Source organism: Nuphar pumila, chromosome 13 (genome assembly GCF_984573655.1).
Source record: "Nuphar pumila chromosome 13, dmNupPumi1.hap1.1, whole genome shotgun sequence".
Taxonomy (NCBI): Eukaryota; Viridiplantae; Streptophyta; class Magnoliopsida; order Nymphaeales; family Nymphaeaceae; genus Nuphar; species Nuphar pumila.
Genome location: NC_143261.1, coordinates 73631927 through 73644641, shown reverse-complemented (window position 1 = coordinate 73644641; position 12715 = coordinate 73631927). Strand labels below are relative to the sequence as shown.

The 12715-nt window shown below is 35.4% G+C and overlaps 1 protein-coding gene across 1 annotated transcript in view; it reads right to left on the bottom strand.

The window, feature by feature from the left end:
- LOC149818708 (Lycopene beta/epsilon cyclase protein) overlaps positions 1-12715 on the bottom strand; it is a 220272-nt gene that overhangs the window by 49607 nt on the left and 157950 nt on the right. Inside the window, exon 12 of the mRNA XM_089985863.1 lies at positions 11701-11785. Within this exon, the coding sequence (XP_089841989.1) occupies positions 11701-11785 (85 nt within the window). The remainder of the gene's footprint in view (positions 1-11700; positions 11786-12715) is intronic.

Here is a 12715-nt window from a genome sequence, read left to right as displayed (position 1 = left end):
AAAAAAAAGGAGGGAAGGAAGGAAAAATTCAGATCTGATTCTCTTTTGAATCTAACAGTCTCTAATCGCTAGTTCCTCGAAGGTTGCTCAGCCAAAAAAAAAAAAGGTGCGACGAGCTAATTTTTTTGGCAGCAAACTGGGCACTCCGTGAACACTCGAATATCCTTGTTCAATTCCTCTTCCTCCATGGATTCTCACTCTTCTCAATCGAGTCTCTCTTCAAGTTTCCTCAATCAACTTGTTTCCGAAAAGTTAACCACCTCAAACTTCTTAATTTGGAAGAGACAAATCATACATTTTATAAGGAGCCAAGGTCTCTTAGGTCACCTGGATGGAACCACTCCAGTCCTGCCAGAATTTGTTACGAGAGAAGAGAAAGATGATAAAGAGGCGAGTTTAATTGTGTAAGTCAAAAATGCAGAATATCCCACCTGGGAAAGGAAAGATCAATTAGTAGTTGCATACATCACTTCTACATTCAAGAGGTCTTGTTGCAATCCCCGACAACTGTACAGCCCTGTAACTTTGGGAGAAGTTGGTCTAGACGTATTCACAAGTTTCACAGACGATGATGGTTTTTATCAAGAGGGAATTTCAGCAGCTGAGAAAAGATTCCATGACCATCATGGAATATCTCAACAAGATGAAGACTATCACAGATCAACTTGCAATCACAGGATGTGCCGTGAGTGACAGTGATATGGTGCAACAAACTCTCAGTGGATTGGGACCCGACTACAATATGATCGTCACTTCACTATTGTGTCTACCTACTCTTCCTACTTTTGATGAGTTGCGAGCTAAATTGATTCAGTATGAAATGACTTTGAAGGGATTTTCTGAAGAAATACATGCTTATGCAAATTCCCAAGAAGTTTTTGCCATAAGAGTGACTTATGGTCGAGCGCGAGGGGGACAAAGGCGAAATGGACACGGAGGATGTGGATTGCTTCCCATTGAAAATATCTTGACTCACACGTCAGAGACAAAGGCCAATCCCCACTTGCTTCCTTTGTAATAAAAGGGGGCATATCAAGGCAAATTGTTGGCACAACCCTGAAAATAAAGGAAAGACTCCACAGACAACAAAAAAGAAAGCCCACTAATATCAGAGACAATGGAGAGATTAGAGATCTGTTAATATCTACCCTGTCAAAATTGAAATTAAAGCAAAATGATCAAGGCACATGGTTCGTTGATTCAGGGGCGGCAACTCACGTGACTGGTGATGCAGGTAAACTTTCTAAACCTATCCCTTATTTTGGCAAAAGTAAAATTGTCACTGGAGATAGATCCTATCATCCTGTTTCTCATGTTGGAAAATCTGTCATTCCCATGTCATATTCTACTCTTGAACTTACTGATGTCTTTCATGCTCCAAATATCAAGAAAAATATTGTCTCTGTTTCTAAGCTTGTTGATGATAATCATGCTTCAGTCGAATTCACTCCCTTCTCTGTGCAGGTCAAGAACCTTCGCACGAGGGAAACATTCGCTGAAGGAAAGAGACGAGGCGATATGTATGTCTTTGAAGAAGCCCCATGTCATCCTGTCCACCCTATTCATTTGGATTTGAAGCCTTCATTAGAGTTGTGTTCCTTCTCTTCAGCAAATGTTTTTAGTATTTCTGAATGTAATAAGCCTCCCTTATGGCATAGTCGATTAGGACATTGTGGTAGTCATTTTATTGAAAAATTTGTTTCTAATAATCTCATTCCAAAAGAAAATCTCAATGTGGATGAGAAAAGTCAGAAGTGTTCCAGTTGTCTTTTATGGAAAAGTCATGTATTGCCTTTCCATTCTATTAATAAGAAAGCTTCAAAGCTTTTTAAGGTAATATGTTCTGATGTATGGGGACCTGCCCCAGCTGCCTCTAGATCTGGGAGCAGATACTACCTAATCTTTATTGATAGCTACTCTAGATACACCTGAATATATTTCATAAAAAATAAGTCGGAAGTTTTCCTTTTGTTCCAAAACTTTCTTTCCTTAGTTAAAAATCAATTCTCCGAGTCCATCCAATTCTTCCAATGTGATGGAGGTGGGGAGTTCTCATCTAGTGACTTTATTTCTTTTCTTCAAAATAATGGGATAGGAAGAAGGGTATCCTGCCCACACACCCCTCAACAAAATGAAATTGTTGAACGAAAACACATGCATATCGTTGAAAGTGCCATGAGTATGCTCCATGATAGCAATCTTCCCATTAATCTGTGGATAAAATCTTTTCATTCTGCTATACATGTGATAAATAGATTGCCTATGATTGTTCTAGAAAACAAGTCTCTCTATTACTGTCTTTTTGAGCTCATCCTGGTTATCATGATTTGCGTACTTTTGGATGTGTTTGTTATGTGCATATTGATCGGTCCCTAAGAAACAAGTTTCAGGATAAAGCTCAAAAGTGTAGATTTGTAGGATATGATGAAGACTACAAAGGATATAGATGTTATTATGATCTCGTCAACCGACGTATCAGAATCTCAAGAAATGCCATCTTTGATAAACACAATTTTGATCACAAAACTGGCATGTGTATTGTCATGGGATTAAATTTCCGGATTTCGTTAAGTTTGGTTGAAATATCTTTATGCATGCAACAAAATGAAATTTGCACATGCTTGCATTTAGTATGTAATGGGTTACCCGAACTGGTATTGCATAATTGAATTTTCATGTGCATGAAGATAATGAAATTGATATGCTATTACATGATCATAATGGCATGAGTGTTTGTATGGGTTGATGGGTTTACACTTGGTTTGATTCGTGCCAGAGAATGACACTGCACACATGTCCAGGCTGTTTATAACATGCATGTTCATGGTAGTAATGCGTAGTCGTTTTTTATGTATGTAAAGACCAGAAACCATCATGCCTTGCATGTAGTCAGTGACATGATTCGTAAATAGAAGCATGCAATTAACCTGGATATATGTGAACTCGTGCATATGCTTATGAGTTTATTGTCTCACACACATCTCGAAAGTTTGCATACACGAATGCGCATTGAAAAAAAAACATGTAAAAAGAATGCATAAGTGGCATACTCTTTATGATTTTTGCTTATGAATGCAGTGATGATCAAATTGGATCATCAGGGGCTGGGTGAGCCTCGAGAACCGGTTGTTCTCTGTTTTAGTTATTTTGATGCATTGCAACAAATCAAATGTGATATTATTGTTTTACCGCACTGTTCTTTGTTGTCACGGGCGGTAGTCCCGTGAAGAGCTTGGCATGCTGTTTTGCAAGCTTATGTTATTAAAATTTTTACATGTTGATTTGCAAATATAAAAGAGATGAATTAATAACAAGATAAAAGAAAATAAAGAACAATGTAATTCATTTTTCTCCTTGATGTCCCTGCTTTAGCGTGGGAATCTTGGATGTTGCGGTTTGGGGGAAACCGTGAGGATACAAAAACTCCGTGTGCGTGTTGTTGTCCCTGAACCCGATATTGAGGTTCTTCTCCTTGCCACGGTTTTAGGGAGAGTCCGCCACTTTTCCTAGGGGTGGTGTGTTTTGACACAGCTGTTGTTGTTTGGTATACCAATAAAGTGGCGCCAGTGGATGTTTTTCATGGTGTCCCCGACTGTGGATGCTGTTTTCCAAGGTTCTGATGGATGGTGTTGTTTCCTGATATCGGTCGAGGGCTAAGTGTGGAACCCGATAATAAAATACAAATTGTGTGTTAAGTTACCCCGGGAACCCTACTTGACCTCGGAGACTGTACCCGTTTGATGTATCCGCGGCCAATGGTAAATTAAAAAGAGGAATTTAAAGTTGTGTGCATTTAATAGGACATGCATATGGAAAGAGGGGAACTTAAATGAAAGATAATAAAATGGTTCATGCATTGCACATAAATCATTCATATTCTTGCTATGCATTAGTTCATGCATGTTTACCTGTTCACTTGGTTGTTATATGTTGATCATTGCATGGTGTTGATTTCTTTTGCATTTAATTGCCTTGTTGATTTAAATTGTGATCAATGTTACTTACTTCGTGTTCCCTCATGTTTAATGTTTAATTCTACATGAATGGTTAATTGTCTTATGATTTGATTATAACCGTATTCCTCAAAATATTATATGGATCTTATTTATGCTCTTTTTCTTATTTGATTCATTAGGAAAACCTGTATGCAGAATTCTTCAGATTTCTGACCCCCTCATTTTATTGGTTTTTCCCAGACACAGGTGATAAGTGAAATCGACTCGCTTCTGAGGGGATACGAGGGTCACATTTACTTCAGACGACTTCACTTACGGACATAGTGCTCTACTTTTGTTTTCTTTTAGTTCTTATTTCATGCAAGTTGTTATTTCACTTTTGATATTGAGTATGAGACTCTTATTGATTCATTAATAAAAGAGTTTAGTTGGGTGGTTATGAATGATATATGTAAGTTTGTTTGTGGTGTGTGGTTATCCAACTGAAATTGGAACTGTAGGGACCCCAGGTCTCTGGGAAGTTTTCCGCAACTCTTAGAAAAAAAAATTGCATTTTTTAAAGGTATGAGTTGGGGTCGTTACACCTGAACTAGTCTCAATTGTTTCTACGATTCGTGCCTTATGCGTGCCTGCATGCCAGCTAATATCGAAACATAAAATAACATGTTCTCACTATTTGTTGAACTGTCTATGCCTGTTGTGGCATTACACTCGTCAATCAAACTGCTTACATAGTTCTTTACTTGAAATAATTAGCTACTCGTGCTAGTTAACTGCATATAACGTTACTTACATCATGTGTTGTATCTTTCCTTCAGATTAGTTGTACTTTGCATGTGAAATAAATTGCTTATACTAGAGTAGATTTACTTTCTCGCATTTCAATTACACGTTGATTACTGCCTTTAATGAAATAAATTGTTTATCTTATGAATATTCTACTTTATTTATTTTTCATTATCTATTTGTTCACCTATCGGTTTGTTATGAAACTGACCCATTTCATGGGCAGGTGACAAGTAGGACTTTACAAACGGCCGATAACGCGATGCAACATGGCTCAAGATCACTCTCTTTCTACTGGCATCCTGGCTATTCTTTGTGGATAAGGTTGGTTTGTAAGCTAACGTGCCCAGAATTGTCAACTTGTCTTCCTTTCTAAAACGAAATTGCTTCCGCTGAAGTCTTTAAAACCAAACCCCGAAATTTGAAAGGTTTTCTCTAAATGTTTTCAAAATTTACAAGTTAAAATTTTGGGGCGTTACACTCTTGCTTCCGCTCGTACGCGTGTGTTGTGCATTGCTTATGCGCTAAAAGGGCCTGCTTTCAGTATTTGCGATTACCCGAAGCTACATCGCGGGGGCCTTTGCTTCCGAGCATGTGACACAACACTTGTCATTTCGATAACAACATAAGCATTTGTCATCCAAAGGCCCACTAGTGATTCATACATAACAACTACACAATTAATATATTTAAATGACATTGCAAAATTTAAGTAGACAACAATCACACACAAATAGAAGAATACCAATTCGTATTCACGGTACATTCACCTGAGACATAACACCAATGCATATTTATGGCTAAAATCACATGCACATCGTAACCAAAATCAGATTTATAATGCCAACCGAAAATCCAATTACTAACTTGACTAAAAACCAATCTTTTATAACCAACCAGATTCAGCTTTTTGCTTCAATTAAATTCATATTTAACTCAATAACCAAAACAAATCAGATTTACATATCCAAATGGAACTTAGATTTAGTCAAACTAAATGAATTCAGATTTCTAATCAAATTCCAAAACCAGATTTTGAACACAAAATTTGCAGCTTAGTTGATTAAATTCAAGCAAAAACAGATTTGGATTTGTCAGCAAAACAAAACACAGTTTTATTTCTTTAAAAATTCCAAATTTAGTAAACTAAGAAAGACTCATGTACATTTAAATCTAAACCTGATTTAATTAATCCGGTAACACTGATTTTTTACAAGTCAAATAAGACTCGGATTTTTCTTTCTTATAAACTCTCAATTCAAATGTTATTAGATCATAAAATCAGTTTAGACTATCTAAATAAAGACGATCAGATTTTACTAAACCACAAAACCAGTTCTAATTTAATCAAAAGAAAAACTCAGATTCAATTTTTATTTAACCATACTCGAGGAAGATAATTTCACATGCATGGCTAAACAGGGCATCGTTATTACTTATTTATTTATTCTCTTTTTTTTCTTATTTTGATCCGTCTATATCTTCAAAAAAAGAGAAGAATCGGTTGACCCGATTTTTGTTATGAGTCAGCCCAAACCCAATGTGGATTGGGTTTGGACTGGTCTAGGACTCAGACCATACCCACCAAGGAAAATTGAACCGTTCGATTTCCCGTGGTGGTCCAAACCGAACCCACCAAGGAAAATGGACAACTCAGTTTTCCTGTGGTGGTTCAGTCCCAATTCCTCGTGCAATATGGGTTCAGATCAGACCGTTGGGTTTAGTCCAAAAACCTAAACCCAAACAGTCCAAAGGATCCGATCCTGACCCCTCGTAAACATCTCAATACAGGTTCAGAAGAATCGCATAAACATCATTCAATAAACGTACATGCAAAAATAGTTTATTCTATTAAAATTTAACTAGCAAAGATCAGTTTAAGCCATTATCATTAAGTCAAGTCATGGAGGCTCTTCAACCCCCCTTCAAAGTATCCATTTCCGGTGCCGCCATATCAACTTCCTCTCCCTCCAGTAAGATTCCTTGGCTTTTATATTCAGGCGCCTCCTTTCATATGACTCCAAATATTTTTTCACTTTTCGAATAAACAAAAAATATTTTACCTTCTTTTGTTTCAACCGCAAATGACGCTTCTCTTGAAATCAAAGAAGTTGGAAACTTTGAAAAACAAGATTTATACCAAAATTAAATTTAAATTTGCTTTCAGTCTCTCAACTCTTGAACCATGGATGTGATGTTAAGTTCTCATCAAATAAATGTTGGGTACAGGATCACTGGTCCGGGATGTTGATTGGGGAAGGCTCTAAAAAAAGAGATCTATACTAAATGGAGTTTCTACAAATTCCCAAATATTCTTTTTGTAATATTGCCCAACATAAAGATATAAATGTTTGGCATAAAAGACTTGGGCATCCTAATGTCATCAAGCTTTCCTATTTACATTTTGTTAAAGATCTTTGTAAAAGTGACTTCACTTGTAATGATTGTATTCTTGGAAAAATGAGAAGTTTGCCTTTTGAACGAAGCTCTATGTTTACAACCAAACCATTTGAACTTGTACATTCGGATGTATGGGGACCGACACCCGTCGTATCTAAAGGAGAATTTGCGTATTACGTTATTTTTGTTGATTATTCTAGATATTGTTGGATATATTTTCTTAAACATAAGCATGAGGTTTTTGCATCATTTAAGACATCATATGTTGATTAAAAATCAATTTAATGGTAACTTAAAAATTCTTAGAACCGATTCCAGAGGTGAATATCTTTCAAATGAATTTAAAAATTATCTTGAAAACAATGAAATTGTTCATAAAAAATCTTGTCCCAAAACACCTCAACAAAATGGTATACCCGAAAGAAAACATAGACATATTATTGAAACCACTAAAACTTTGCTTATTTCTCAAAATATTCCTAAAGGATTTTGAGCCGAGGCAGCTCTTGCATCCGTTTATCTTATAAATCGTCTTTCTTAAAAAAATTTAAATAAGATCTCACCTTTTGAAATTTTATATAAAAAACAATCAGACTATAATAGGTTGAGAGTCTTTGGATGCAAATGTTTTGTTCTTCAAAAATGATAAACTCTCACCAAAAGTCATATCTTGTGCATTTCTTGGATATTTCGAAACACAAAAAGGTTTTAGATGCTATGATATTAAAAAGAATAAATTATATGTTTCTAGGAATGTAACCTTTTTAGAAAATATTAGTGGTTTTGAAGAATGTAAACCTCGTAGAGATAATGTGGATTACTCTTTTTTATTTGAGTTGTTATCTAGAAATGATGATGTGTCTAGTGATGATGAACTCTTATATAATGATCTTAGTGATAATGAAAATATAGATAACAACTCTCCTTATCAATCTCTTGATCAACCTACCGAAGTGAGAACAATTAGTGATCCTATCACCTTTACACATGGAGATAGAAACACTTTTAGAAGTGAAATTGAGAAATATAGTGAAACTAGTGAACCAACCTCCACAAATAATCTAAATCATCGTAGAACCAAAAGAGGTAGAAGAATTCCTTCTAGATTCATATCCTATGAATCATTTTCACCTAAATATATAGCATGCCTTAGTGTCATTCATTCATATGTAGAACCTAAAAACTTTGAAAAAGCCAAAAAAAATTGTAGAATGGAGGGAAGCCATGGATAATGAACTTAAAGCTCTTAGAAAGGACAAAACTTGAGAATTTCAAGAACTACCTAGTGGAAAGAAGGCAATAGGATGTAGATGGGTTTTTAAGGTCAAAACCAAGAATGATGGGTCACTTGAAAGGTATAAAGTCTGTCGAGTTGCTAAAGGGTATAGTCAAGAATATAGAATATACTACGATGAAACTTTTGCTCCCGTTGCGTGTATGGTTATTGTTAGGTGTCTTATTATTATTGTCTCAATTAAAAAATAGAACATAAATCAAATGGATGTTAAAAATGTCGTGTTAAATGGTGACCTAAATGAAGAAGTTTATATGGATGCTCTTCCAAGTATGAAAGTTCTTAAAAGTAAAGTTTTTCGCCTATGGAAAGCTCTTTATGGTTGAAACAAGCTCCCAAGGCTTGGTATGATCAGTTTAATAACTTAATGATAGAAAATGGTTTTACTTCATGTTATACTGACATTGCTTTGTTTGTCAAGAAATCCAATGCAAAAATCGTGACTTTATTATTATATGTTGATGATATGCGAATTAAAAGTGACGATTCTAAAGGGATTAATAGTATAAAGTCTATACTAAAAGAAAATTTTGAAATGTCAGACTTAGGATTTTTGACATACTTTTAGGAATAGAAGTTGATGGAGATGTAAATCATAGGATAAAGGTTGGGTGGATGAAATGGAAAAGTGCTACTGGAGTGCTGTGCGATTGAAAGGAAAGTTTTATAGGATGCTTAGATGGATGTGTGGAAATACAATAAAAGATAAGATTCGGAACGAAGAGATACGTAAGAAGGTAGGTGTTGCACCCATTGAAAATAAGATGCGAGAAAATCGTTTACGGTGGTTTGGACATATTCGGCGAAGGCCTAATGATGCTCCAGTTAGAAGGTTGGAGAAATGGGAAAATATATTAGTTAAAAGAGGTCGGGGTAGGCCTAGGAAGACTTGGATGGAGATGATAGGAAAGGATATGAATGCTTTGAACCTCACCGAGGACATGGCGTTGGATAGAAATGATTAGAGGAAAAGGATTCATGTGGAAGACCCTAAATGAATTTCTTTTTGGTTCATATCGCTGACCCCAATTGTTTTGGGATGAAGGCGTAGTTGTTGTTGTTGTTTTAGGAATAGAAGTTGCCTACTCTCACATGGGTTATTTCTTATCCCAAACTAAACTTGCATTTTAGATTATTGATAAGTCAGGAATTACAGAAGATAAAATTTGTGAAACCCCTGAAAATGTAGGAACAAAGTTAAAAATTGACGATGGTGTTCTCCTAAAAGATCCCACTCCTTACAGGCAACTTGTTGGATCTTTAATCTATCTTAGCATCACTAGACCTGATATTTCATATGTCATTCATGTTGCAAGTCAATTCCAGCATGCTCCTACATCAATTCATATGAGTACAATTCTCCGAATTATCATATATATAAAGGGATCCTTAAATAAGAAAGTATTTCTATCTTCATCTTCTGAGTTAAATTTAATTGTTTATACTGACTCTGATTGGGAAGGTGACCCAAATAATTGTCACTCCACCACTGGTTTTTGCGTATTCTTAGGTGAATCATTAATTTCTTGGAGATGCAAGAAGCAACAAAAGGTGTCCTTGTCATCTACTGAAGTCGAATACCAAGCCATGACAACTCCAACCATGAAGATTATTTGGATCCGCCAGTTGTTGGAAGACATGGGGGTTCTTGTTCAAGGACCTACGAAGTTGTGTTGTGATAACAAGAGTGCAATCTATATTGCCAAGAACTATACTTTTCATGAGCGCACGAAGCATATCAAGATAGACTGCCACTATGTTAGAGAAGAATATTTGAAGAAAGTTATAGATTTAACTTATGTAACATCATAATATCAACTGACTGACTTTTTTACTAAGGCGCTTTGTTCTCCTAGATTCAATTTTCTCCTTGGCAAAGTTTCAGTCATCACACTGTAAGTTTGAGGGGGAAATTGCATCTCATATATATATATATATATAATACCTTCTAGGGGTAAAATTGTCTTTTCACATATAACATGCATATTCACTTGAATATGCTTCTTTCTTTTTCTTCTTTTTTTCTTTTTTTTCTTTTTCTTTTTGTTTTTCTATTGTTTGGAGGGGTCCACCATATAGACATTGGACCCCTCCAACGTCTATATGGGAGCCCCTCCTTGGGTCCCTTATGGTCTATAAATAAGGGGCTTCCCCCATGTAATTTCCAAGCTTTGTGTGCTCTTTTTCTCAATAAAAGATTACTTTTTTATGCATTTGTGCTCCTTTGCAAGTGTTTCCTTGTGCCTTTGTGCACTTATTTTCTTTGTGAATCTTATGGGTTAATCAAGTCATCTTTGAACTTGATATTCTTGAAGATATTTTCACAAATACATCACCATTTTCTTTTCATTTTTTGGGCAATAAGGGATCTCTAGGGAAAAGCAAGAAAAACAAAAAATCAGATCTATTAAACTATTACATAGACAGATATGATAAATATCCTAGAAAATAAGAAGAATAAATAACGATATAAAGAGGGATTTAAAGAAAGTAGAAGTAAAAGAAAGAAAGATTAAAGAAAAGAAGGCAGAACTAAGAAAGGAATAGATAGAAAATAAAAGGAGGAGAAGAAGATCATATTGATGTAAGAGGAAGATCAGCCATGACTCAATGAGGACTTAACTGTGTCCAGCTCGGATACCATGTGAAGACATCACCTTGGAACTCGTAGAAAAGAGAAAAAGAAAGTGAGAAAGAATAGGGCAATACCCTCTCTCTTGGGTCGTCCCTTTCATTATATTAAGAATATATGGAAATATTACAAGAATACCCTTGTACACAATAACATAAGACAATGGGGTATTTTATAACTCAAATGATCAGTATACCCTTATGTATAGAATACACGGCTTCTAATAAGTTATTGGCTAAACATGAAAATTTTCATAGCATAGCAGGAGCACTTCAGTATTTAATAATAACCAGGCCAGACATCACTTATGCAACGAATCGGGTTTTTCAATTCATGAATTCAACAACTAATGCTCATATGGAGGCTCTAAAGTTATTTTTTGGATTTTATACATGCAATACATGATTATGCACGAGATTCTGCCATGAGGTTCCTATTAATGTCGAATTTCAACAAAAATACAAAAAGAAAATTAGCAAATTTGTGGCTATTAGGAAAATAATAAATTATGATAAAAACAATGATTGCATGCAGAACATATGGAGCAAAAATAACCCAAGCTTATTAAATTGACCTTATTTTATGATCTTAATTAACATTTGCATAGAAATAAACATATTACTAAATGATACCTGTTGCAAGTCTGTTAAGGTTCCGAGTAATGCTACCAAAACCACCAAATGAAACTGGAGACTGTATGCCACTAGCATCACCAACCTGCAAAACTAGCTCAGTAAAAACTTAAAATTATGCATCCACCGGTATTACTCAAGAACTTACATAATAATAAGAGTTGGACTAGAATTAACCTAGTAGACATTGTTATGAAATATGTATTTTTTATGTCTTATACTTTTTTGGTATACACCCAAGTATACTCAAGTGTACTTATGGGTATTGTTTCTTTGTATTTATCGTTTTTTTGTATTCAAGTTATACTCATGTATACCTATTAGGTTTAGGGTTTAAATAAAGCATACTTTTAGGTTTAATTTAGATTTTATTCTTATTTTGGTCATTCTTAGGATGATCAAATAATTGTTTTACTTTTGGTCATATTTGAAATGGCCAACTAGCTGTTAGACATATAGTTGGAGAGTCTGTCATAAAACAGCCGACTGGGTGTTTATAAGATATTTTACCTTGGGCCGGCTGGCAGCCCAGCCAAACTGAGTTTGGCTGGACTGTCAAGCCTTGGTCACTCGGGTCAGCCCAGCCATGTGTTGGCTGGGCATGATAAAAAAAAAAATCCTTGGGTTGGCTGGCAGCCAGCCTAGTGGAGCTCGACCGACTGCCAGGCCTTGGAAGCCTGTGATAGGCGGTGCACAGGCCCAGTTTGGGCCGTGTGTCACCCTGCCTGGCTATGTTTTACAAGAAAAAAATTCTGAGTCTTAATTGACTTGTAAAAATCAGTTTTGGTGGATTAATTAAACTGGGTTTGCCTGGGCTGGTTCCTGTTCAGCAGGACACAGACCCAACCGACCTGGTTCGGCTGGGTGTTGAGTCCATAAAAAAAAAAGATATGTTCATATATATATATATATATATATATATATATATATATATATATATATATATATATATATATATATATATATATATATATATATATATAAGAGGTTTAAAAGAGATTTTTTTTAGACTCAG